This window comes from Haliotis cracherodii, unplaced genomic scaffold (assembly GCF_022045235.1).
Source record: "Haliotis cracherodii isolate W230 unplaced genomic scaffold, xgHalCrac1.p SCAF_2, whole genome shotgun sequence".
NCBI lineage: Eukaryota > Metazoa > Mollusca > Gastropoda > Lepetellida > Haliotidae > Haliotis > Haliotis cracherodii.
The window spans coordinates 10,860,014-10,887,022 of NW_027266275.1; the positions used below are offsets into that span (position 1 = coordinate 10,860,014).

The window sequence follows — 27,009 nt, forward strand, 5'->3', positions numbered from 1 at the left end:
TTGTATTGCAATAGTTGACAATGAAAACACCCAACCCAAGTTATAACATGACACCAAGTGTAAAAATACATCATTGTTTATTTGTGCTATCTGACATGGAGGACCTCAATGCAATAGGATCCCACTTTCTGCTGAGTGACAGGTGTACATTTCTTCTTGAATTGGGACAGGACTGCCTCCAGGGTTGCCAGCTGGTTGCAGAACTCTACCTGTCAATCACACAAGCAGTGCATGTCACCTCTACTGTTGTGTTTGTTTCTCGTTTAAGGCCGCACTCGGCAATATTCCAGCTATGTGACGGCGGTCTGTAAATAACCGAGTCTGGACCAGACAAATCCACTGATTGATGAGCATCGATCCACGCAATTGGGATACTATGACATGCATCAACCAAGTCAGCGAGTCTGACCACCCGATCCCGTTAGTCGCCTCTTAGTTAGTCGTACTCTAATGTTTTGCTTGTTTCTTGTTTATAAATGCTACACTCAGTAATATAGCAGCCTGTAAATAAGAGCATCTGGAACAGACGATCCAGTGATCGATATTGTGAGCAACGATCCAAGTGGCAGGGAACAATGGCATGCCATCAACCAAGTCACAAGCCTGATCACCTGATTCTTTTAGTCACCTCCTATAACCAGGATAGGTTGCTGGGGACCAATTCTAACTCGGGTTCCCACTGGATGTGGCATCTACTGATAACACTAAGATAACACATGTCCCAAATGATATTCCACTAAGATTTGTTATCACATTGCAGTCCCAGCTATATCACAACTGCTCGTAAATAATCAAGTCTGGGCCAGTAAAATACAGTGGTTGGTATTATGTTGCCCCTTTGGACCAGAATGCGGGGGGGGGGGGGGGGGGGGCCAATTGTAACCCGAGACTGCAGAGTCGGAATGCCATCTCGGTGCACTGTGGTCCTGTTATATTTTACCATTATGTTGATAAGTACCTCCGTGAATAATAGCAAGGTCTATATACACTGGAAGTTGTTATTATCTACTGAGAACACAAGTCAATGCACTTATCATAGTGTCAACATACAGGAACTCATTATTAGTCAGTAAATAAGATATTATGCACCCTATGTATGTGGAGAGTGAGTGAGTGAGTTGGGTTTAACGCCGCTTTTAACAGTATTCCAGTTATATCACGGCGTGTCAGCTTAATGTGGGAGGAAAGCCCGAACTGATGCAGGTCTCAGACGTTTACCACTTCGGTGAAACCCACGAGCACGGGTATGGTGCTGACAAACCTAGAAACATAATCCGGGCGAACCGGGATTCAAACCCACAATCATAGGTTTCTGGCGTGCCCAAGGGACGCGACTCTGCACAGCGAATCGCGGCGCCTTAGACGACTGGGCCACCCGTGCCCCCATGTATGTGGAGAGAATATGTATAGGAGGTATATATTTTTCTTTACTGGCCAATAACAAGTTCCTGTGTGTCAACACAAACTGCTACTGTAAGTTGTAGCAGGATCATGAAGGGTACATGGGGTCTCATGCGTCCAGTGTTAGGTTTCATACCACAAGCCTGAGGCGAGTTTTATAAAACCTAATGCGGGACTCATTAAACGAATTTATCTTACCGACATGTTTTAATGTGACATTGTAAAAGAAATAAAACAAATATAACATTGATAGAAAACAGCTGTTTGATTGAGCTGAGGTTATATATTATTGTGATGCATAAAATTAAAAATACCATGCAGCAGCTTTATCTTTTCATCAGTAATTAACATTTAAACCAATTCTCTTAGTTCAATAGGGTAAGTTGTCTTGTCATAGGTAAACTAAATATATGTCTTTCCAATTTTATATTAATATGATTTTATATCAAACTAGTGATTAAAGATCTAAAACAAGCGCCATGACTACACTGACCCTTCTGTTAATGCATTTGGAAGGATATGTTTTCAATACCTGATCGCCAACAACTTCATGTAGGTTGCCTAGCAACATTCTGGCATCAGGGGAGACGATCAGTTGTGTGACATGAGCATCGATCAACAATGATATCCAATCAATCACCTGAAACAGCAGCAGAAATTACCAGTATCAAGATGCTGTGATAGCACAAGGACATTTCATGAGTTCATCCTACTTTTAATGATAAAATGGAGATGCATTAATGAGTGATTGAGTTGGGGTGGGTTTATGCTGCTTAACAGTATTCCAGTGACATCAAGGCATGTCAGCTTAATGTGGGAGGAAAGCCCAAAGGGATGCCAGTCTAAGGCATTTACTACAAGCACAGATATGGTGCTGACAAAATGTGGGAGGAAAGCATCAAGTGATGCAGGTCTCAGATGTTTACCACTTCGGTCAAACCCATGAGCATCGGTATGGTGCTGACAAACCTAGAAACATAATAAGGGCGAACCGGGATTCGAACCCATAATCATAGGTTTCGGGCATGCCCAAGGGACGCAACTCTGCACAGCGAATCTTGTCGCCTTGGACAACTGGACCACCCGGGAATGTAATGTAACTGACCACTCATGGCAGCAATTAATTTGTCGGTCAGTCCAGTTACCATCTTGTTTTCACATGTCACATAGTTTGTTACTTCTTGCAAATTTAAGGTCAGCATGGTTTCATGAAAGCATTTTCAAACATGGCATTCTTATCTTTTTAACAACCATACAGTTGAAAATCATCCATCTAATTCAAGACCATGCATTTGGGTAATGTTTTTATACATACATAATTTTAGTGGCTGTAGAAACTGTTGTAAGTATTTTTGCAGAAATGGTCAGTGGCAGCAACTGATTGCACTGATAAAAATTATCAATGTCGGCAGCATCAAGTTTTGCATGTGAACAATTTTGTTGAGTATTCTAAATCTGTTATTATTCCATGTTTTTTTCACCAATACAACTTGTAAGTGAGTGAGTGTGGTTTTATGCCGCTTTAAGCAATATTCCAGCAATATCACGGCGGGATACAACAGAAATAGGCTTCACACTTTGTACCCATGTTGGGAATCGAGCCCAGTTCTTCGGCGTGACGAGCGAACGCTTTAACCACTAGGCTACCCGACCGCCCCCAATACAACTCGTAATGTATCATATGTATCATGATACAGGGATCGTAAATCATGAATTGTATTGTGGCCTTGTATCGGGATACAGTGCTGTATCACTGTATCGTTACAACAGAGCCAGTGATGAAGGACCAGATCACGAGTACTCATCTTACCTTGCCAAGAGCTGGGACGCCTGTCCGGGGCCGTCCTGCCAAGGGGAGCACCTTGAGGAGGTAGTACAGGTACTCCAGCACTGTCTGCAAGGAGGAGTGAGTGGCCTGAGTTTATGACTGGACAGAAGTTCAGTTATATCACAGCATGTCGGCTTGATGTGGGACGAAATCCCCAAGTATTGTAGATCTAGTACAGGTATGGTGCTGAGTCTGCTGACTAACCTAGATGATGATGATATGTATGGCTTTACACCGCTTTTAGCAATATTCCAGCAATATCACAGCAGGGGACACCAGAAAAGGGCTACTCATGTGGGGAATCGAACCCTGGTCTTTGCCTTACGAGCAAACACTTTAACCACTACGCTACCCCACCGCCCCACAAATGTAGAACGAAATACATGTACAGTCAAACTTTTGACTCCTGTCAGTTCAATGCTGGCAAACTTACTACTTTATTCAAATTACTATATTCATCATAAAATTGCTATATTCATCCCTATTTTAACCCGGGTGTGTTGGACTGGATGTCTCAAATTCCAGTTTCTTTAAATTAGTCTATAGTCCCAAGAGTTATAAACAAATTACCCGAAAAGTCAAACTCATTTTCTTATTAAACACTACTTACCAAAGAATTTGTATCATTTACAATAGCCAAAACATGAACCAGGTCAGGCTGGATGTGTCTAAGCCGGGATAAGTCATACTACTTTCTGTTCCCCAGGGGTTTGAGACTTTTAAACTACAGGGTTCGACCCAGGGGTTTTAGACTCTTCAACTACAGGGTTCGACCCAGGGGTTTGAGACTCTTAAACTACAGGGTTCGACCCAGGGGTTTGAGACTCTTAAACTACAGGGTTCGACCCAGGGATTTGAGACTCTTAAACTACAGGGTTCGACCCAGGGGTTTGAGACTCTTAAACTACAGGGTTCGACCCAGGGGTTTGAGACTCTTAAACTACAGATTTCAACTCTACTTACCAAGACATTCTTAAAAGGCAGCTTCCTGAGAGAGTCCACCAGAAACACATCATTGAACGGCAAACAGAGGAGACGGTTACTGAATTTGATTAAGAAGAAACCATGACATTGTTTCAAAACTTTGCAACAAAGTACTATCTATCCATAAATATTTTTTCAAAACAGTTTACTGAATTGATTAAGTTTTTCGACACAAGCTTCCTGATCTAAACCATGACCTGAATGTAACCTATAAACAAGTGTAATGATTTGGGGTGCACAATTCATAGAGCTAGACCTTTCTCTGTATTCATATCATGTGAGTTTATTAATCACAGCTATCGGCTTAATGTGGGAGGAAAGCACAAAGTGCTGCAGGTCTTTGTTTATTGAAACATAAACACACATAAACACTTTTATACTTGTGGCATGTTCTTAGTCATGTCAGCGTCAAATATTTCAAATCTGAAATTCTGACTAAAACTAGTGTTTCTGGAACATAAATAAATAAATAAATACATAAATAAATAAATAAATAAATAAATAAATAAATAAATAAATAAATAAATAAATAAATAAATAAATAAATAAATAAATAAATAAATAAATAAATAAATAAATAAATAAATAAAACAGTTCTCAACCAATGATTTATCCTTCATCTTTGATGACTCTCTTGTACAGAAAAATGTTAAAATGTTTGACATATTTGGTTGTAAATATAACTTTGTGTTAATGCACTTGTATAATATAAACTTGTTCGTCTTTATCTGGCTGAAATAATGCCGATGTGACGTAAATTTAACTCACTCACTCACTCTTGTACAAAGGATACAGCAGCACAGCCTTGGAGCTGCAAATGGGGCACGTCACATCCTCAGACGCATCCAACATCTCGTCTGCTATGGCGATGCTTTCACACTCTTCAGTACATTCTTCATCTGATATACTGAAATGGTACATTTATCAATAAATCAGATTATGTCACAAGTCATAACTTTAGATATACACAGCAATGAGGATAGCATAGCATGTCATAAAATCTTGTTTACCAAGAGTTATGTCCCCTTAAAGATGCTATACCTTGAATTCACAACTTGTAAGAACTACTTCAATCTCATTAAAATCAGATCTTAGTTCTCGCTGCCGCTAAACAAAGATCTGAGGACATCCCATTACGGGTCACGTCAGACCGACCTTTCGCAAACTCTGACCGACCAATTGAATTACTGACAAGAAGTCGACATTAGCCAATCAGAAGGCAGCTTTCTCATGCTTTACGGCACTAATTTCAAATTGGCGACAACGTTTCCAAACATATTTTGACAAATTCTCGCGTACAAATTTGAAACTTGATTAACAGAACATGTTCGAATGGCTAATATATAATCTACATTGTACAGATTCAGACGTTAAGCCCATAACAATCGTTCGGAATACTCCGTTTTAAAGTTTTCGAGGCTGCATGATGAGAAATCACATACCGACTGTCACTTTCATGATTTGGTAAGCAACGCTCTGATTGGTCGGATGAAAGGTCGTTCTGACGTGACCCCAAATGGGATGTCCTCAGATCTTTGTTTAGCAGTAGCGAGAACTAAGATCTGATTTTAATGAGATTGGAACTACTTTACTGTGTATATGAATTACATCATACAAATCATAAGTAAAACTTGTGAAACCAAGATGGCCACTGACTATGTTTTCACTTACTCGAGGTAGCAGCATAGGCTCTTGACCAGCGAGTCTTCTGCCACATCGGGCATGACGCTGAAGGACTGGTGCATCAGCAGGATCTCCTTGTGGTCAGCGAGGGCTTGGTACAGGGCGGACTGGTCACTACAACACAGGGGAAGTAACTAGTCATGTACAACTGCGATAGTGTTATCAGGGGTTATTTTTGTAACATGTTGAAAGGCATGAGAGAAACCATTAATGGCACAACAGTAGTAACTACCCTGGTAGTCATGTCAAATGAGATCTGGGGTAGGATAGGTCTTCAGCAACCCATGCTTGCCGTAAAAGGTGACTATGCTTGTCGACTAACAGGATCGGGTGGTCAGGCTCGCTGACTAGGTTGATGCATGTCATCAATCCCAATTGGACGGATTGATGCTCATTATATCAATCACTAGATTGTCTGGTCCAGACTCGATTAGTTAGAGACCGCCGTCATATAGCTGGAATATTGCTGAGTGCGGCGTTAAACAACAAACCAACCAACCAACCTTGATCAAATGGTTACTGGAATTGCAAGAAACAAGAGAATTTACACAATTATGATTTTGGAACTGGTATATATTTAAGCCTACAATATGGACTGGTGGCCATCGGTTAGACATGACACAGTACATATCACCCCCTCTCTTGTAACTGGACCCTCTGGGGCTGGGACGAGTCCAAATTTACCACCCGGGTACCCACTGTACCAAGAGTTGAGTGGTGTGGTATGAGCTGCTTGTGGTGTGTGTGTTACCTGTCAGACATGAGCCTGTGTGGTATGAGCTGCTTGTGGTGTGTGTGTTACCTGTCAGACATGAGCTGCTAGTGGTGTGTGTGTTACCTGTCAGACATGAGCCTGTGTTGTATGAGCTGCTAGTGGTGTGTGTGTTACCTGTCAGACATGAGCCTGTGTGGTATGAGCTGCTAGTGGTGTGTGTGTGTTACCTGTCAGACATGAGCCTGTGTTGTATGAGCTGCTAGTGGTGTGTGTGTGTTACCTGTCAGACATGAGCCTGTGTGGTATGAGCTGCTAGTGGTGTGTGTGTTACCTGTCAGACATGAGCCTGTGCTGTATGAGCTGTTAGTGGTGTGTGTGTGTTACCTGTCAGACATGAGCCTGTGCTGTATGAGCTGCTAGTGGTGTGTGTGTGTTACCTGTCAGACATGAGCCTGTGCTGTATGAGCTGCTAGTGGTGTGTGTGTTACCTGTTAGAGATGAGCCTGTGCTGTATGACCTGCTAGTGGTGTGTGAGTGTTACCTGTCAGACATGAGCCTGTGTGGTATGAGCTGCTAGAGGTGTGTGTGTTACCTGTCGGACATGAGCCTGTGTTGTATGAGCTGCTAGTGGTGTGTGTGTGTTACCTGTCAGACATGAGCTGCTAGAGGTGTGTGTGATACCTGTCAGACATGAGCCTGTGTTGTATGATCTGCTAGAGGTGTGTGTGTTACCTGTCAGACATGAGCTGCTAGTGGTGTGTGTGTTACCTGTCAGACATGAGCCTGTGTTGTATGAGCTGCTAGAGGTGTGTGTGTTACCTGTCAGACATGAGCTGCTAGAGGTGTGTGTGTTACCTGTTAGAGATGAGCCTGTGTTGTATGAGCTGCTAGAGGTGTGTGCGTTACCTGTCAGACATGAGCTGCTAGAGGTGTGTGTGTTACCTGTTCGAGATGAGCCTGTGTTGTATGAGCTGCTAGAGGTATGTGCGTTACCTGTCAGACATGAGCTGCTAGAGGTGTGTGTGTTACCTGTTCGAGATGAGCCTGTGCTGTATGAGCTGCTAGAGGTGTGTGTGTTACCTGTCAGACATGAGCTGCTAGTGGTGAGTGTGTTACCTGTCAGACATGAGCCTGTGTTGTATGAGCTGCTAGAGGTGTGTGCGTTACCTGTTCGAGATGAGCCTGTGATGTATGAGCTGCTAGTGGTGTGTGTGTGTTACCTGTTCGAGATGAGCCTGTGCTGTATGACCTGCTAGTGGTGTGTGTGTGTTACCTGTCTGACATGAGCCTGTGTTTTATGAGCTGCTAGAGGTGTGTGTGTTACCTGTCAGACATGAGCTGCTAGTGGTGAGTGTGTTACCTGTCAGACATGAGCCTGTGTTGTATGAGCTGCTAGAGGTGTGTGTGTTACCTGTCAGACATGAGCTGTTAGAGGTGTGTGTGTTACCTGTTCGAGATGAGCCTGTGTTGTATGAGCTGCTAGAGGTGTGTGCGTTACCTGTCAGACATGAGCTGCTAGTGGTGTGTGTGTTACCTGTTCGAGATGAGCCTGTGCTGTATGAGCTGCTGTACCTCAGCTCGGGGCCAGAAGGCTGTGAGGGAGAAGCATGTCTGACAAAGCTGGGACATGTGGGAGCTGACGATCCACTGCCGGTTGACTGACTGCGACAACAATTTCACCAGCTTTCTTAACTCACTCTCAAACTTCTCCTTAGCCTTTGTCTGAAGCACACAGAACACAACACTGTGCATACAGTATTTGTACCAATTCCAACCTGGGTCTTCACGTGGAGGGATTAAAGTGTTGGCTTGTTGAGATCAAGGCCTGGGCTAGATGCCCCGAAAGAGAACAATGTAAGAAGCCCATTCTTGCATGAAAAATTGATAATTGTTATAAAACCAGTCTCTGTCCATCTTCCCGAGGCGAGGGAGTTAACTGTCTTTAAAAGTCCCTTTTCGACCCATGCCAAACTAAACTGGAATTTCTGGGCTCGATCGTAGCGCCACCAGTGGTTATTACATTTAAGATGAGAAATATACTTGAATTTTTCTTACCTTTGTCTTGTCAATAAGACTTGTGAACAGATTCTCAATCTCCAGATCACCTGCACCCTTCTGAAAACAGCATGTCATAATTCAGCCTGTGTCCACCTAGAGTAACTGTGTAATTATGGTTACCCCATGCATTCCCTCTAGGCCTACACATGTACCCTATTCTGACAGGGACGAAGATATGTGTTTATCTTTGTTACCCATGGGCAACTTAATGCCTTATAATTGTTGGCAGTGGTATGTGATTTTGATACACCCAAAAAAAACCACTTATCCTCAGCCATTGTTAACAGATGTGAATCAGTAGGTGAGTAAAACAAATACAGTTTAATATAACCGTTGTAGTGTTTGAAATCATGATTTATGCATGCCGTGTTAAAAAATCGTGATTTTCCTTTGGTCTCATATCATGAATATTTCTGTCATAAATTCAATCCCACCTGTGCTGGCTTCTGCTTGGTGGACCAACTGACAACTCCATGAGCCAAATCGGTGACCTTTCCAGTGTCCTTGACCTTGTCTCTCTGACCCAGTAACCTAGCAACCGTTGATGGCTCACACTTATAAGGGAAGGCATACAGCGTTTTGTTGCAGGCAAGGAATAAGTGGCCGTAATGACAGAAGAGCTGCAAACACAATTCCATAATCAGAGTATTATGATAATTCATGTCCTGCATTACATATTGCACATTGTTCTTCCCACCAGATTCCTTACTGGAAATGAAAGACGATCTAACAGTGTCTTCAGTAACTCTTTTGCCAAGCATTGCCGCCATGACCCTCGAGATATTTGGTGTCGGAAAACACACTTCCTATATGTCATTATTGTCTTTGAATGTCCCTCATGGCGGATGGTGCAGTGGGGGAAAAAAAATCAGTTATGGGGAGGCCCTTGGGTAATGCAGGATAAGTATATAAAATAAACATAAGACTCTAATTATGTAAATTTGTTACTTATCTTGCATTACATATTGTACTTTATCCAGTGGTAGGTGGAGGTGCATACCCTCAGTCCAGTGCTAGGATAGCTGTCATGTGTCATGGCATCTTGTAGAGGTCCTGTAGGCTGGGCTTGTAACTTATCGTACATTACATATTGCACTTTATCCAGTGGTAGGTGGTGGTGCATACCCTCAGTCCAGTGCTAGGATAGCTGTCACATGTCATGGCATCTCGTAGAGCGGTCCTGTAGGCTGGGCTTGTAACTTATCCTACATTACATATTGCACTTTATCCAGTGGTAGGTGGTGGTGCATACCCTCAGTCCAGTGCTAGGATAGCTGTCATGTGTCATGGCATCTTGTAGAGCAGTCCTGTAGGCTGGGCTTGTAACTTATCCTACATTACATATTGCACTTTATCCAGTGGTAGGTGGTGGTGCATACCCTCAGTCCAGTGCTAGGATAGCTGTCATGTGTCATGGCATCTTGTAGAGCAGTCCTGTAGGCTGGGCTTGTAACTTATCCTACATAACATATTGCACTTTATCCAGTGGTAGGTGGTGGTGCATACCCTCAGTCCAGTGCTAGGATAGCTGTCACATGTCATGGCATCTCGTAGAGCGGTCCTGTAGGCTGGGCTTGCCTGAGATGATCAGCTTCGACAACTCCCTCGGCAGTGGACACATACAACAGTAGCACATGGGAAAAACCAGACATAACCTTTGGTACTCTAATCCTTGGGTAACCGAATCCCGGAATTGCGCTGTCATGGCAACCCAGTAAATGAGAACCTAAAACTACTAGTTTAGATAAACTGGAAATGTTCACTACAAATCTACCTTCCTCAAACCTGGAAACTGTTTGACAGAGGGGGAATGAGGGTGGGCTGCATCACAGGCATGTCATCCATGTCTTCTACGGACACACCACGGAGGTATTGGCACGCAAATACAGTAGTAGAGCTCCAAAAGCACCCTCCATGATGAACTGGATCAAACAGGGCCTCTCCTCCCGGACAATCTGGAACAGAGGGGGATCTGCTCCTTGTTAGACACCAGATGTCACGATCGTCATGGAGGTCATGTTGGGCAAAAGTCTAGCAGTGTTTCTTGGGGTTAGTGATCTGCTGGGTAGCCACCAACAGTCCAAAACAATCAACGCCATCCATGTCTTCTACGGACACACCCTGGAGGTATTGGCTCGCAAAGACAGTAGAAGAGCTCCAAAAGCACCCCTGCTGGGGCCCGGATGCCCAGCTGGTTGTTGGCCTGGGTTGCTCAAATCCTGCTGCATCATAGGCCGGCAGGATTGTGGATCTCCACCAAAAGGAGATGGTATTCCTTTTCAAGTCAACGAGGTTTGAATGAACAGACGGTGTCTAGTCATTCTCCTGGGCCTTGCTGCTTCTGCATACGACCCAGGCATGAAGTGATGGAGGCAGTGACTGTGAGGGTCCTGCAGTAGATTGGACCACTCTTGGAGCTGGTTGCCTGTGATGTGTAATTGGTCTTGGAACCTGCTTCTTGTTGGCCAATGCGGTGCCAAAAGGATCAAGGACAGGTTGGTTGTTGAGTGGATCTTTTGGATCGCCCAGGGTAGGAGCACTTGAGGGTGAAATGCGTCCATGCTGAGACCTGCCTAATTTAAGGCAACTGTGTGTGGTGTCGTGTGGTGGCAAACGGGTCTATCATCAGCTGCCTCGACTGCTGGCACAATTCGCAGAAGCACTCCGGATGCAGCTTACACAACCTTGGTAGTGCACTGCCAGGATGCGTCTTGCTCTGGGTTCCATTGGTAAAAGCGGAACATCTGGTTCAAAAGAGAGCTTGAGTGAGTCGATCCCTGCGTGTTGATGAACCAGACGACTGTTGTGTTGTCCATTGCAAACAGCAGCTTGGCATTGGTCAGTTGATGAGCCCAATACTGAGGACCGGATTGAGGGTCGTCTAGTGCATTTGGACATGGGTGACAATCTTGTCTCATCGATCTTGGGGGAGGGGGAAGAGGCCACAGAACGTCAGTCTCTGGGTCAGTATTAGTTTCGACTGCTCAGGGTTGAGGAAGCTACCAAGTTGGCGAAACAGGAGCATCATGAAATCTTGTTGATAAATGACATGTTGTCTCTCAAGGTGGTTCATGAGGAAGTTGTCTATGTAAAATATGAAGCCAATACCCCTCAAGCGTAGGTAGGAGACTTCTCTTTGAGACTAAAAACACTGGGGAGTTCTTTAACCCTGGGGTCAGCTGTTGTGGGTCCAGGTCCTCTATGGCCAGCAGGGTGTTGATGTTGGTGGCAAGGAGCTGGGCATGATCTGAACAGAACTCCTCTGATATCTGCATGGTCATCAGTGGGGGATACCTAGATGTTTGAGTAGATGTTTTAGTAGAAAGAGGAATCCAATTTTGCCAAAACAGAGCGTCTTCCCTCTATCGGTGAGTCGCAGATAGGGATGGCTGGGGGAGGTTCCCAGTCTTGCCTGTCCCCTGGGAAGTCTTCTCCTCCCGGACAATCTGGAACGGAGGGGGATCTGCTCCTTGTTGGAACTGGGGGCATATCTTCTGACACCAGATGTCACGAGCGTCATGGAGGTCATGTTGGGCAAAAGAGTTACTGAAGCCTCTGATAGATCGTCATTCATTTCTAGTTAGGACTTCGGTAGTAAGAGCAACGTGCAATATGTAATGCAGATAAAAATAGCATTCTTATAACAAACCAAATGAATATAACATCACCAATTGCCAATCAGCATTACTTTACAGAATTACTTTGATTGATTTTTAATGCAGCACTCAGCAACATTCCAGCATTATTCCAGCTGTAAATAATCAAGTCAGGGCCGGACAATCCAGTGATCGACATTGTGAGGAATCATCCATGTCTCTGGGGGACGACGACACAAAAAACACTCAATCCACTTGGTCACCTCTTAAGACCAGCATAGTTTGCGTGGGACCTATTCCAACTCTGAATCCCCACGCAGACGCAGAAGGAGTCATATTGGTCATTCAGCAGGTATCAAATCAGAATAATATGCCTCTGTTAAAACAGTTCTATCTCACCTTAGGTCTTGTCAGCAATGGTTCTGGGAATGGTTGCCATGACTGCAGAGCCTGGAATTTCACATTGAAGATACCTAGTCCGACTGAAACAAACAAATGAACCAGGGATTGTCTCATTGACCCTTTTGATGTCAAATGTAATAATTCCAAGCATGAACGATGTGGTATGTCTGACAGTGTATCATGATTCTCACAACTCAGGCCATCTATCGCTAGTTTTCCTCAAACAGATATCATTATTTGTAATGTTGTGATTTGACCTATTCAATCATAATCAGATAGTTTACTCTGATACGATACCTCTCTGCATGATCTGAGGTCAACTCCATTGGAGGTCACGTCAGCTGAGCATTAAATCAGACAATCAGTGTCGAGACTTTAATGATTCAAACCAGCATATCTGATTTCTCTACCTTGAAAAGGCACTAAAATTAAAAGTTCCGAAAGAAGTATCGGGTGTCATAATATTACATACAAAGAGGAGTACCATTGTATGAGTATTTGCATTATGTGGGTTTTCATTTGCACAAATTGGAATTTCTGAATCGAGGTTAAAACTGAAGCTGAATTGTTTTAGAAAACTGGAAGCTGACTGGCTCAAGAACTCATGCAGCTTTTTTTTAATTGGGCAGTGTCAAAGTACCCTCTTGGCTGACCCGGCGCGACCTTCTACGGAGGTTTCATCAGATCTTCATACAGAGAGGTCTCCTATCAGAGTGAAAGATCATATTTCAATGAAGCTTGGCTGGAAAACATTGCTGGCAACTATGGGACTCCAACCTCCACATCCCCCTACTGTGCTGACCAACCTGTAGTGTTCTGCCTGATGCCTGCCACAGCGATGTGGGTGTGGTCGAGGTAGATCATGCAGGAGTCTGTCTGTACACCCGAGATGGTGGCCACCTCCTGGCTGTCATCCATATTGGACGACCCGGTCAGCGGCAGGTCAAGCAGCCGGCCATCTTGCCCTGCAACACGTGAAATAACATTTGACAATTTGGGGCAGTGTTGACACTGTCTTATAGCTGTCTGAGCGTAAAAACCATTACAAATTGATTTTTTGCATCAAAAAACGATATCCTAAGGGTTGCCCAAGCAGCACATTGATTGACATTCTTTTTACAGGATGACGGAATCTATTCAAACGAGTGTCAATTTTCATCTATTATAGTTAGTTAATTGGGATGTTAAAAAATTGTTCCCAACTATTTGTATTGACTTTTGACCACCAACTCTTATAAACTAACAAATAAAGACTAAAAGGTCTTACACAGTGACAGGAGACTGGGCTCCGCCTTCAGGGAGAGGCAGCAACTGAGTAGGGCATCGGCAGACAGAGACAGGGGTGTGGTCTTAAGGCTCCAGCACTCCGCATCAGACAGATACGTGTGACGGTGGACCCTCACTAGCTGGTCCTGAAATACATGGGCTGACTGTAAATATCCCAACTGCTGCTGTCTGTAATCACCACTCTGCTGTATACAAGTAGGAAGCCCATGTGACAGATTTACAAAATATTATCTTCAATGTTGTCTAAATTGTTAGCTGGGAATCTTGATCATGTTGATAAAAATACATTTCATCTAACCTGTGCAAGCCTCTGGTTAACTCAAACTTTGTTTACACAAACCATGTTTACACACAACTTTGTTTACACAAACCCATGTTTACACACAACCATGTTTACAAAAACCATGTTTACACACAACCATGTTTACACAACCATGTTTACACACAACCATGTTTACACAACCATTTTTACACACAACCATGTTTACACACAACCATGTTTACACAGGACGACACACACTCTGCCAGGACCCACCTGTGTCCAAGTGACCAGGACGACACACACTGCCAGGACCCACCTGTGTCCTAGTGGACAGGACAACACACACACTGCCAGGACCCACCTGTGTCCAAGTTACCAGGATGACACACACACTGCCAGGACCCACCTGTGTCCTAGTGGACAGGACAACACACACACTGCCAGGACCCCCTGTGTCCAAGTGACCAGGACGACACACACACTGCCAGGACCAACCTGTGTCCAAGTAACCTGGACGACAAACACACTCCAAGGACCCACCTGTGTCCGAGAGACCAGGACGACACACACTGTCAGGACCCACCTGTGTCCAAGTAACCTGGACGACAAACACACTCCAAGGACCCACCTGTGTCTGAGTGACCAGGATGACACACACACTGTCAGGAACCACCTGTGTCCGAGTGACCAGGACGACACACACACTGTCAGGACCCACCTGTGTCCAAGTGACCAGGACGACACACACACTGTCAGGACCCACCTGTGTCTGAGTGACCAGGATGACACACACACTGTCAGGACCCACCTGTGTCCAAGTGACCAGGATGACACACATACTGCCAGGACCCACCTGTGTCCGAGTGACCAGGACGACAAACACACTCCAAGGACCCACCTGTGTCCAAGTGACCAGGACGACACACACACTGCCAGGACCCACCTGTGTCTGAGTGACCAGGACGACACACACACTGTCAGGACCCACCTGTGTCCAAGTTACCAGGATGACACACACACTGCCAGGAACCACCTGTGTCTGAGTGACCAGGATGACACACACACTGCCAGGACCCCCTGTGTCCAAGTGACCAGCACGACACACACACTGCCAGGACCCACCTGTGTCCAAGTAACAAGGATGACAAACACACTCCAAGGACCGACCTGTGTCCAAGTAACAAGGATGACAAACACACTGTCAGGACCAACCTGTGTCTGAGTGACCAGGACGACACACACACTGTCAGGACCCACCTGTGTCCAAGTAACAAGGATGACAAACACACTCCAAGGACCAACCTGTGTCTGAGAGACCAGGACGACACACACACTGCCAGGAACCACCTGTGTCCAAGTAACAAGGATGACAAACACACTCCAAGGACCAACCTGTGTCTGAGTGACCAGGACGACACACACACTGTCAGGACCCACCTGTGTCCAAGTAACCAGAAGACAAACACACTCCAAGGACCAACCTGTGTCCGAGTGACCAGGACAACACACACACTGTCAGGACCCACCTGTGTCCGAGTGACCAGGACGACACACATACTGCCAGGACCCACCTGTGTCCAAGTGACCAGGACGACACACACACTGCCAGGACCCACCTGTGTCCAAGTGACCAGGACGACACACACACTGTCAGGACCCACCTGTGTCCGAGAGACCAGGACGACACACACACTGTCAGGACCCACCTGTGTCCGAGTGACCAGGACGACACACATACTGCCAGGACCCACCTGTGTCCAAGTGACCAGGACGACACACACACTGCCAGGACCCACCTGTGTCCAAGTGACCAGGACGACACACACACTGTCAGGACCCACCTGTGTCCAAGTGACCAGGACGACACACACACTGCCAGGACCAACCTGTGTCCGAGTCACCAGGACAACACACACTGTCAGGACCCACCTGTGTCTGAGTGACCAGGACAACACACTCACTGTCAGGACCCACCTGTGTCCAAGTGACCAGGACGACACACATACTGCCAGGACCCACCTGTGTCCAAGTAACCAGAAGACAAACACACTCCAAGGACCAACCTGTGTCCGAGTGACCAGGATGACACACACACTGCCAGGACCCACCTGTGTCCAAGTGACCAGGACGACACACACACTGTCAGGACCCACCTGTGTCCAAGTGACCAGGACGACACACACACTGTCAGGACCCACCTGTGTCCAAGTGACCAGGACGACACACACACTGCCAGGACCCACCTGTGTCCAAGTGACCAGGATGACACACATACTGCCAGGACCCACCTGTGTCCAAGTGACCAGGACGACACACACACTGTCAGGACCCACCTGTGTCCAAGTGACCAGGACGACACACACACTGCCAGGACCAACCTGTGTCCGAGTCACCAGGACAACACACACGCTGTCAGGACCAACCTGTGTCCGAGTCACCAGGACAACACACACGCTGTCAGGACCCACCTGTGTCTGAGTGACCAGGACGACACACACACTGTCAGGACCCACCTGTGTCCGAGTCACCAGGACGACACACACTGTCAGGACCCACCTGTGTCCGAGTCACCAGGACGACACACACACTGTCAGGACCCACCTGTGTCCAAGTGACCAGGACGACACACACACTGTCAGGACCCACCTGTGTCCAAGTGACCAGGACGACACACACACTGTCAGGACCCACCTGTGTCCAAGTGACCAGGACGACACACACACTGTCAGGACCCACCTGTGTCCGAGTGACCAGCACGACACACACACTGCCAGCACAGATATAGGACTGGCACCACAAGATGGCTTCCCCCTGGGCCAGCGTCCCTGTGCTGCAGCTGTCCTTGATGTTAGCCTGGAAGTCAACTCGGCCATTCTCACACACCACGATTGGGAGGAAGTCAGTCTCCACCAGGATCCGAACGATGTCTGCACCGATCTGACGAAACACACAACAAATAATAGTCAGGATAATATTGACACATATGGCATTATCCCAGTTCCACAAGGGTGCGTCTGGTGATGGCTTGTGACAAGGATGTACATTTGGTGCACATGATAAGTGAGGTAAGGTGAAATGGGGTTTAAAGTTGCGCCCAAGATTATTGCACTCATATAGCGGCGTGCATGCACATGTATGTGTGTGTGGCTGCTTGTACTAGACCGGACTGATGCCGATTTATAGTGCTAGCTCACTGTATACTGACTCCGAGCCGACCAGTCCTTGTTTTAGCCCCTTAAAGGGGCACTGATCTAACGCCATTCCCCGGACTGGTTGTTGCCTTTGTTATTGTTTTTTCCCCCGTGAGTACCCGGATGATACGTAACGCAACTGAGCGTGACCAGAGACTGGGCTACCGTCTGCAAGGACAGCTAAATAAACTTGGAGGCTGGAGGCAATATTTGTTTTACGCATTTTTGCATAAACACTGATTGGTTAACTGTGATCTGTAAAGATTCGACAAAGGGCGCATGTTAAATAATTTCTTCAGCCTAAACAAACAGACAAAAAGAACGGCAGAGCTCATCGGAAGTCGTCATTTGGAAATACCCCAGATGGTTATAGTTTAATACTAAAAAAGTATCCATGCAGTGAAAGCATTTTCGGATTTCGGATTGTGTAATACGATTACTACTCCCTTGTTGTCATACACGTTTTCTCGTATAACCCTACACTTGTGTATTTGTCGTCATTCACTTGATGCTCAGTTAATGAATTTATTACAGGTACATTTAGTGGTAGCACCACTTAGATTACCTGACAAAGGTTCTCATTTGGCATTTATTGTGTCTGGGGTAATTATTCAATCTAAATCCAGGTTTGAAGTGAGGTTATGTAATATGCACGTGGCAGCCCAGCAAGAGATGAATGATCAGTTGATTTACTTTTTTTTGTAAATCAACGAATCGTTCCTAGTCATCAAAGGATTAACAGAAAATACGTTGATTGATTAATCACTGTTATCTTGCACAGTGGATATGTCAAAAGTGAGTGTTTACATGTCTAGGTTTACTAAAACAAAGGGAATACACTCATATCATGGCGTGAAGTGCCGATGTAAACACAACATACAATTTGTTCAAAGGGTTAACTGATAATACGTTGATTGGTTGCTCATTGTTATCAAACTCAATGGATTGTTTAGGAACCGTCGACGTAATGAAAATAGTTGTCACGTGGCCTTTCTCAGCCGACCCTTGAGACTTGACACCCGAAACGATATATATCTTTTAGAATATTTGATAGTTACAGAGACACGTGACATCGAATAAGTTATTTTGTATAGCTGCAGACAAGTGGGATATTATTCCTTTGTGTGGATATTCACGGATACATTCCTCGAATAAGGAAGCTGCCTATTTATACACATAAATTTGGTAAGTTGTAATTATGGTATTTGCATTTTGTTTTCCTTCATTTGAACCGATTCGTTCTTGTTTTTCTACGTCTTGGTTGGGAAATTCTTCAATGCGCGATAGACGTTGTTTTCACAGGTCATTTCCTTTGTAAGCATGTATAGATTACTGTCAATTTGTAAAATGTGATTCTCTCAGGCAATTTTTAAAATGTGTAAATATTTCAGTCATTTTGACTAAAACATTTGTCCAGATTGATTAAGACGATCAAAAGGGCCTACAAACATCACAACAGATTATTATGTAGGATTAGAAGGCAAACAACACAGAAATGTACTTTTCAATGTAACATTTTCAGTCTCTTGGTGATGACATTAAACATCAAAATGTTTGGAATTCGTTATCATAATAATACAGATGGAAATGTTTTTCAGTCACTTTGTAAAATAACTAAACATTTAGCTGTTTAATAAATATGTTACACATTTTGACAGTAAAAAAATATACACACTATAAAAAAAGCAATGCTCAGGTGAAATATTTACTTTGTGTTGCAAGTCAAAATAGTGTAAACGAAAATCGCAAAATTACCAAGCAAGTGACTTATCAAAACTTCGTCACCATTACCGATGCTACCCACAAAGATGCCTACACTTCCTTATTATCTTGAATACTGTATTTCATTTTGTTGATCAATGTGACCATACGCTCTTATTACTACCGGTATCCATAAAAGTGACTAATGCGCTTACGAATGCCGCAACAGAGGTCGCGAGCTAGTCTAGATTTCTGCTCTACATCCGGGTACTCACTGGGAAAAAACAATAACAAAGGCAACAACCAGTCCCGGGGAATTGCGTTAGATCAGTGCCCCTTTAATGCCGAGCGCCAGACAGGGTAACAACCAGTACCATCTTTTAACGACTTTAGGTATGACGGGTCAGGGGACGTCTCCTGACGGACGCTCTACCATAAGGACACTCTACCACAAGACCACGGAGGCGGCGTTTATTCATTATGAATTCAACATGTAGATCTGATGTCTAAATGACAGGACTTATTTCAAATGCCGACATTGAAAATGGTAAATTAAGTTGGCTACAAAATGAGCTTTGGTTACTACAAGTTAAACAAGTATTTGTCACAAAGTGACGAAATGTCCCCCGCCTGTATATACACCATAGTACCAAATATGAAGACAATCCAGCGATTAGTTCTTGAGATATCGGGGCAACACCGTTTTCCAACTCCAAAAGCAGATTTGCCTGCTGTGACGTTGAAAATGGGGTCAACGTAACCAAAACAGACTGGTGTCTGCAGAGTTTGTATATACACCATAGTACCAAATATGAAGACAATCCAGCAATTAGTTCTTGAGATATCGCGGCAACACCGTTTTCCTACTCCAAAAGCAGATTTGCCTGCAGTGACCTTGAAAATGGGGTCAAGGTCACCAAAACTGACTGGTGTCTGCAGAGTCTGTATACACCATAGTTCCAAATATGAAGACAATCCAGTGTTTAGTTCTTGAGATATCGCGGCAACAAAACGACGGGACGGACATACGGACTTACGGGACGTACTGACGGTCCTGAAAACAATGTCCCTCGCGCGGCGGGGAACAATGAGAGTAACAACAAGAGCCAGGTGGTTCCTGGTGACTAAATCAAACACGTTACATATTAGTTTTTCATCTAAGGTGACAAATGCTTTGCACCAGGGGTTAAAACATCTGTCATGATAACTGTACTTGTGTATTTCGAAAATGGTCACTTTTAACCCCAATTTGGAAATTTGAATTTGAAGACCATGGTTTTACGCCGCTTTTAGCAATATTCCAGCAATATCACGGGGGGGGGGGGGGACACCAGAAATAGGCTTCACACATTGTACCCTCGTCGGGAAAAGAACCCGGGTCTTCGGGGTGCGAACCAACGCTTTAACCACTAGGCTACCCGACCGCCCATTTTTCACCTGACGATGTTGCCCTGATATGTTGTGTATATACAATGAACTTTTTATCCACAATATTCCTTGTCATTACAAAACGTTTACCTTTCCAAATTTGGAACCAAAAAGCCCAGCCTTACACATTGCTGCAGAATGTCAAGCTGAATATTAGAAAGAAGAAATTAGAATATCTAGACCTCTTAGCACATTCAGAACCTGATGCTTGGTGATAACCATCATCACCATGGTGACATATATATAACCATCATCACCATGGTAACATATATAATTTAGCAGGATAAAAAGCACTACTCACATGTTTCTTCTTCGCCTTATCAAAATTTGTTGTGTCTGAGGTCCATGACTTTAATTGCTGAAAATGAATCAAACAGCTGTATGAGTAAAAAGGTCATGATTAATACATAACAAGAGTAGTTCAAGAGAGTGAGTGAGTGAGTGAGTGAGTGAGTGAGTGAGTGAGTGAGTGAGTTGGGTTTAACGCCGCTTTTAACAGTATTCCAGTCATATCACGGAGTGTCAGCTTAATGTGGGAGGAAAGTCCGAAGTGATGCAGGTCTCAGACGTTTACCACTTCGGTGAAACCCACAAGCACGGGTATGGTGCTGACAAACCTAGAAACATAATCCGGGCGAACCGGGATTCGAACCCACAATCATAGGTTTCTGGTGTGCCAAAGGGACGCAACTCTGCACAGCGAATTGCGGCGCCTTAGACGACTGGGCCACCTGTGCCCCCTAGTTCAAGAGAGTGGTCAGCTGAGGTGGACAAAGGGGAGAGTCTGGAGGGCTTCATTTACCTACCGGTATATAAAACATGCACAAATGCAACCTATTATTGAAAAATGCAACCTAATATTTATGTCTATATGCACAAAGTGTGTGCCTTTACAAGTAACAGTAATAGTTTATTTAGTGGTTTGCAATCATTTTCTTCACTCAAAACGGGAAGGGCTACAGGGCTAGTTTAAAACATACGTTTCTTGGTCGCTACATTGGTTCCGTGGGTTCCCCACATTGGGTTTTAGCATTGCATGCTGTATCAGGTCGAGCTCCAGCCACCCAATTGTAAGTTTATCTATTAGCTAAGAACCTTTTGAATATGTTTTGAATGTAAATCATGTCATATTTTTGGTTGTTTAGTATGTAATAATCTTAGTGTAATGTAGCATCGGAAACCATGTGTAGATTTTTATGATGTGAAGGTAAAACTTTCACATAGGTTATAATACATGTTTACTGTATAGGGCTAAGCTTAATGATTTCTCTAAGCTTCTTTCTTTGCTAGGATGGTTCTGATTTGTATAAAGTTTCAGTCTACCACACACTAGGAAAGTAGCTACATACATGTGTTTTCCTTATTTCATTTGCATTATTTTTGTGTACCCTTTTACAAATTACCAATCCCTGTATTGTACTGATTGTCATCTAGCTGTGGGTACTTCCAGAGTATGTGACATGTTCCTATTACATTCTACAGCAATACGCTATTACTTTACTGACACAGGCAGCAGAATAGCCACTGTTTCAACTTTGATAAATTTATGGGACCAGGGTGCAACTTGGTTTTGTTTGGTGCAACTTGGTTTTCATGTCAACATTCACCTGGTGCAAGTAAAATCAAGTTCCTTAAATAGAGCCCTGGTAGAGTTTTATGCTGCTTTAAGACACATACCAGGAATATCGCTGCAGGGGACACCAGAAATATGCTTCACGTATTGTATCAGTGTGGGGAATAGAACTCAGGTCCTGTCCAATAGTCTTATAATAACAAGCAAAACACTGCTGATCCACATAGTGAAAATGTTCAGTACAGCAACAGCCCTCGTGAATACATGAAACAGCTCATCGTGTAACACTTAGACTGTGCACAGTCTTCATGACCTTACCTAACTCTTTTCAAAATGCCTTTATTGGCATCTGCTGCTTTAGATTTTATGGATGTTTGATCACATGTCAACTTGGGGAAGCAGCTGAACTTAACTTTGTGATGAATTAGTGAGTATAGTTTAACGCCGCTTTTAGCAATATTCCAGCAATATCACGGCAGGGGACACCAGAAACGGGCTTCACACATTGTACCCATGTCAGGAATAGAACCCGGGTCTTCGGCGTGACGAACGAACGCTTTGACTACTAGGCTACCCGACCGCCCTAACTTTGTGATGATATGATTCTACAAATGTACACATTTTTAGTCCACTAGTCCTTATAATAATAACATATAGCAAAAGCCTTCAAAAAAGGCAAATTTCTACATAACTATTAAGCAGTTTGGCAAGGACTACAGGACTAGTGCCAATTGATAACGCTGAATATGTGTATTCTGATTTACAAAATTACTTTATCTATCTATGATCAGATGGACCCGTGAAAATCCAAGGTAGAATAGGTCTACAGCAACCCATGCTTGCTGTAAAAGGCGACTATGCTTGTCGCATAAGGTGACTAACAGGATCGGGTTGTCAGGCCTGCTGACTTGGTTGATGCATGTCATCATGTCCCAATTACGTTGATCGATGTTCATGAAGTCAATCACTGGATTGGCTGGTCCAGACTTGATTATTTACAGACCGCCATCATATAGCCGAGTGCAAACAACAAACATTATCAGAAGGTGACATCATCATTATCATTGGGTAGCTTTTGACTTAGATCAGTCAATCCATTAACTGACAATACAAAGCACATGTTGTGACCTGTTTGTTCTGTACTGTGAGATACTCCTCCTTTGTGGGGCTCCATACCGTGGGGCAGGTAATCTGGATGCCATGACGCAGTGACCAACTCCTGGTCAGTTTCTGGTCAGACAACTGCAACAAGAACATTCAAACACTTCAAACACAGAGCTTAATAGACTTTGTTCGTAATAAACATTCTTGTGTTCTTTTGTTTTTTAAACAAAATTTAAAACTATCAGAATTCATGGTGTAGATATGGTTTATGTACTGGTAAATCTTTCTCACTGGACTTGTTGATCATTTCCGATTATTCATTATTTGACAGTGAACCCTGTCATCATGGTCTTTATGAATATGACCACAAGCAATGCATACTCATTATGTTTGCAGGCCCTTGATTTTGTGTCCATTTATTGTTAATATCAAAATATTCCATATTCATGTTAATTACTATCAGTGGGACTAAACAATGTAAACATTCATCAGATCCATAGGACACATACTTCATTTACTTACTTTCAGTAACCCATGCTTGCCGTAAGAGGCGACTATGATTGTCGTGAGAGGCGACTATGATTGTCGTGAGAGGCGACTATGATTGTCATGAGAGGCGACTATGATTGTCATGAGAGGCGACTAAAGTGATTAGGTGGTCAGACTCGCTGACTTTGTTGATGCCTGTCATTGTATCCCAGTTTGCTTGGATTAATGTTCATGACATCAATCACAGGATTGTTTGGTGCAGACTCGATTATTTACAGACTGCTATCAGTATCACAGAGGAATATTGCTGAGTGCAGCATAAAACAACAAATAAACAAACAAACTTAATTTAACTACTGCTGGAATTTATCTAGAATTCAAACCTAGGTCGGCTTGGCAAACAGACTGGGAAAAATCAATATTTTGTTCAAATCATTTTCAGAGATATTTTAATTTCGGCAACCATGTTAAGAATGACTATTAACATTGTATTCAAATATGTAACGATGTCAAACTAAGTACTGAACCCTTTTCCTCTGTCATGTCTATACTGATCCTGTTATTCCTCTATATTGGTACTGTTATAAGTGAAATACAAGACATCTCAACATTAACATAACATTAGTTATAACTATAACCAGATAACAGCAAGAACATGATAAGACTCAGTTGTGAAATGTTTAAGTTTAAGTAAGGATAAGATATATGGATGAACAACTTCTTTATTACAATTAGGAGCTGAGTAGATGTACTTGTCTTCCAGGTTGTTGAGTTGGATGATAGTTGTGATTGCAACTTTGTGATTACCACGTCCATCCATATATCTTATCCATGCTTAGTACTCCAACTTCTAAATGCCTCTCAAAGAAGTGAAATGATTAATTCCAATTTAGGAAATTTTACTGATATTTGCTGCAGATGCGGGGGAAATATCAGCTTCGAAGCTAAATCCCTGTATTGAATACCTTGAATTAACTTCTTCATGGTGTAAATATGTTAGAAAACAATGTATACATGATCGACACTGATACAGATAGGATATAAAAACACATTATGCTTTTAGATCTTTATTATTATAACATTTTAGTATTTGACCTGACACATTCTGGATTTCAGATGGTTCATTGTCAAGGACATGGACTGATTGTAATAAAATCATTCTTTTTTATTTCTTTTCTAAAATCATGAATCTGTCCCACAGTAATGTCATTTGTCTGCTGAAATATCACTGCATGTCACTCAAACGTTTTTTTAGCTTTTCTTTGATGCCATGAATAGTCAATTATTTTATAGAAGTCGTTGACATTTTTACACAATACGTAACCTCTTAAGCAGTGTCTGAAACATATTAAGTGTCCAGTTTGATGCACGAAAATAAGGGTCATTCCCATCAAAACACACGTGGATGTCGTTTTCCAGTATGTTAAAACTGCTCATCATTAATAGAAATACACTGTAATCTACCTTATATTCATTTATGAAACCGGTCTTCGATGTTATGATCACTGCATTTGGTTTTTCTCCCTTTTCTATCCCAATTAGTGCGGATTCTTCTGATAATTTTGCAAGAGAAAACCCATCCGCGAGCGCCGCCATGTTGTAACTCCGCACTGAATGGAAACTCGTTTATCCATTCCGACATCTAGCTGAATGAGTCGCGTGCACAACGCGATGTGAAGATGTCACTGCCATGTTTTAAATATAGGATAATTTTACTTACGCTCATCGTAGCGCAAAGATTACTCTTAGTAACCGGGCCTTGTCTGGCAAAGGCCCATAGAGATATATTTTGAGAAACACAAATAAAATAATTTGGAACAGTTGTGAATTCATACGTACATAACTTAATACTGTTTTTATTTGCTATATCAAACTACTATCATAAAACAACATGGAACATTGAAGAAAATTGTTTCAAGAAATAATTCTTTTATTTTCCTTGCAATAATATTTCAGCTGTTTTGACGTATGCACGTTATATGTAGGTGGTTTCAGCGATAATATTGTTAAACTGAATATCCAAGGTACTTTTAACACCTTAATTACAGGCGTTAATTGATGTTAATTACAGGAGTGTAACAGTCGTTACCTCCTCACCTGTACTACGGCAATCCCCTCGTTCTTGGTGCTGACAGTCTGGGATGTGCGAGAGGTACAATGTCAGTACCCGAGGGCCTTGGATGAATTACCGTAGTTCTCCCAATGAGCACAAAGAGTTTTCTTTTGTCGATGGCTTTATTCAATCACATGATTGATCACCAACTTCTGGTCACGATGTTCTAAAGGACTTTAGCCGCGAAGCTTCAGTCCAGGCCGAAATACTGGAGGTGTAATCTGGTGTTTCCAAGAGTAAGGTCGAGATCGTGGTGCTCAAATGGGATCCTCCAGTCTCCCCGAACCTTGGGTCTCCCCGTCTTTTTACCCCCAAGCTTACGTCAAGATTTTACCCATTTTTTCATATTCCATTGGTCAAACACCTTTCCCCCCTCACCTTAGGTCGTTCTTACCCACTCTGATCTAATAACCAGCACCTTATTCGGCTTGGTCTGATGTCGCTTCTCAGCCTTTTGGAATTCCAACTATTCCCCACCCCAATACCATATATGTCTCAAAGACCCTGACGTTTCCGTCCCTCTCATCTCTGCTCTACCTTTTTATCTATTTCCCCATCTCGTTAATCATTTTTCATTAATGTATTAGCCCTCGACCTACTACCCTCACCCCTGGATGCTCGTGGCCAGGCATGTCCCCCTAGTCTTCAACTACCAGAGCTGCCTGTATTTTATATATATATATATATATATATATATATATATATATATATATATATATATATATCCCAATTCTTGACTTGACTTGATCTTTTTATAGAATCAGTATGTCTCTTAATGCTTTATTAATTACTTTAATTGTTTGTTAATGATCTAAATATATATAATTACACTTTTATGCCTATAATATCAATAGGTAAAAGCGATTATTGAACACAGAGCTCACTATGTTTGATCTTGAATTTCACAGACAACAACCTCCTGTAAACATGTATATTGAGTTAACTGAGTCAGGTATAGAATTTATCATTAGAACATTTAATGAGTTCATTGTTGAAAACAAATATTTCATTTTTATATTAGGGGGCTCCAATGACAGGTGTTTGATTGTCCTGGATCAAGTATTGACTGGCAGAGTGAAAATCTTAAGATTAGGGAATACGTGTTTGATCTTCCTTGTATATTATTGATAGACAACCTTCAGCAGTCTTCACGGGAATTAAGGAGTCGAACTCGGAAGATGACCCTGGTCAACC

General features: G+C 43.2%; 1 protein-coding gene across 1 annotated transcript; it reads right to left on the bottom strand.

The window, feature by feature from the left end:
- Window positions 1-79: 79 nt before the first annotated feature.
- LOC139468676 (nucleolar protein 11-like) lies at window positions 80-25,302 on the bottom strand. The gene is made up of 16 exons (XM_071250802.1): window positions 25,167-25,302; window positions 23,238-23,351; window positions 20,838-20,894; window positions 16,953-17,153; window positions 13,935-14,079; window positions 13,474-13,632; window positions 12,665-12,747; window positions 9,104-9,289; window positions 8,667-8,726; window positions 8,146-8,333; window positions 5,885-6,010; window positions 5,007-5,120; window positions 4,193-4,271; window positions 3,212-3,295; window positions 1,934-2,041; window positions 80-209 (listed from the first exon to the last, which is right to left on the bottom strand). Exons 1-16 carry the CDS (start codon window positions 25,296-25,298, stop codon window positions 87-89), a joined length of 1,959 nt encoding a protein of 652 aa, XP_071106903.1. The 5' UTR covers window positions 25,299-25,302; the 3' UTR covers window positions 80-86.
- Window positions 25,303-27,009: the final 1,707 nt, after the last annotated feature.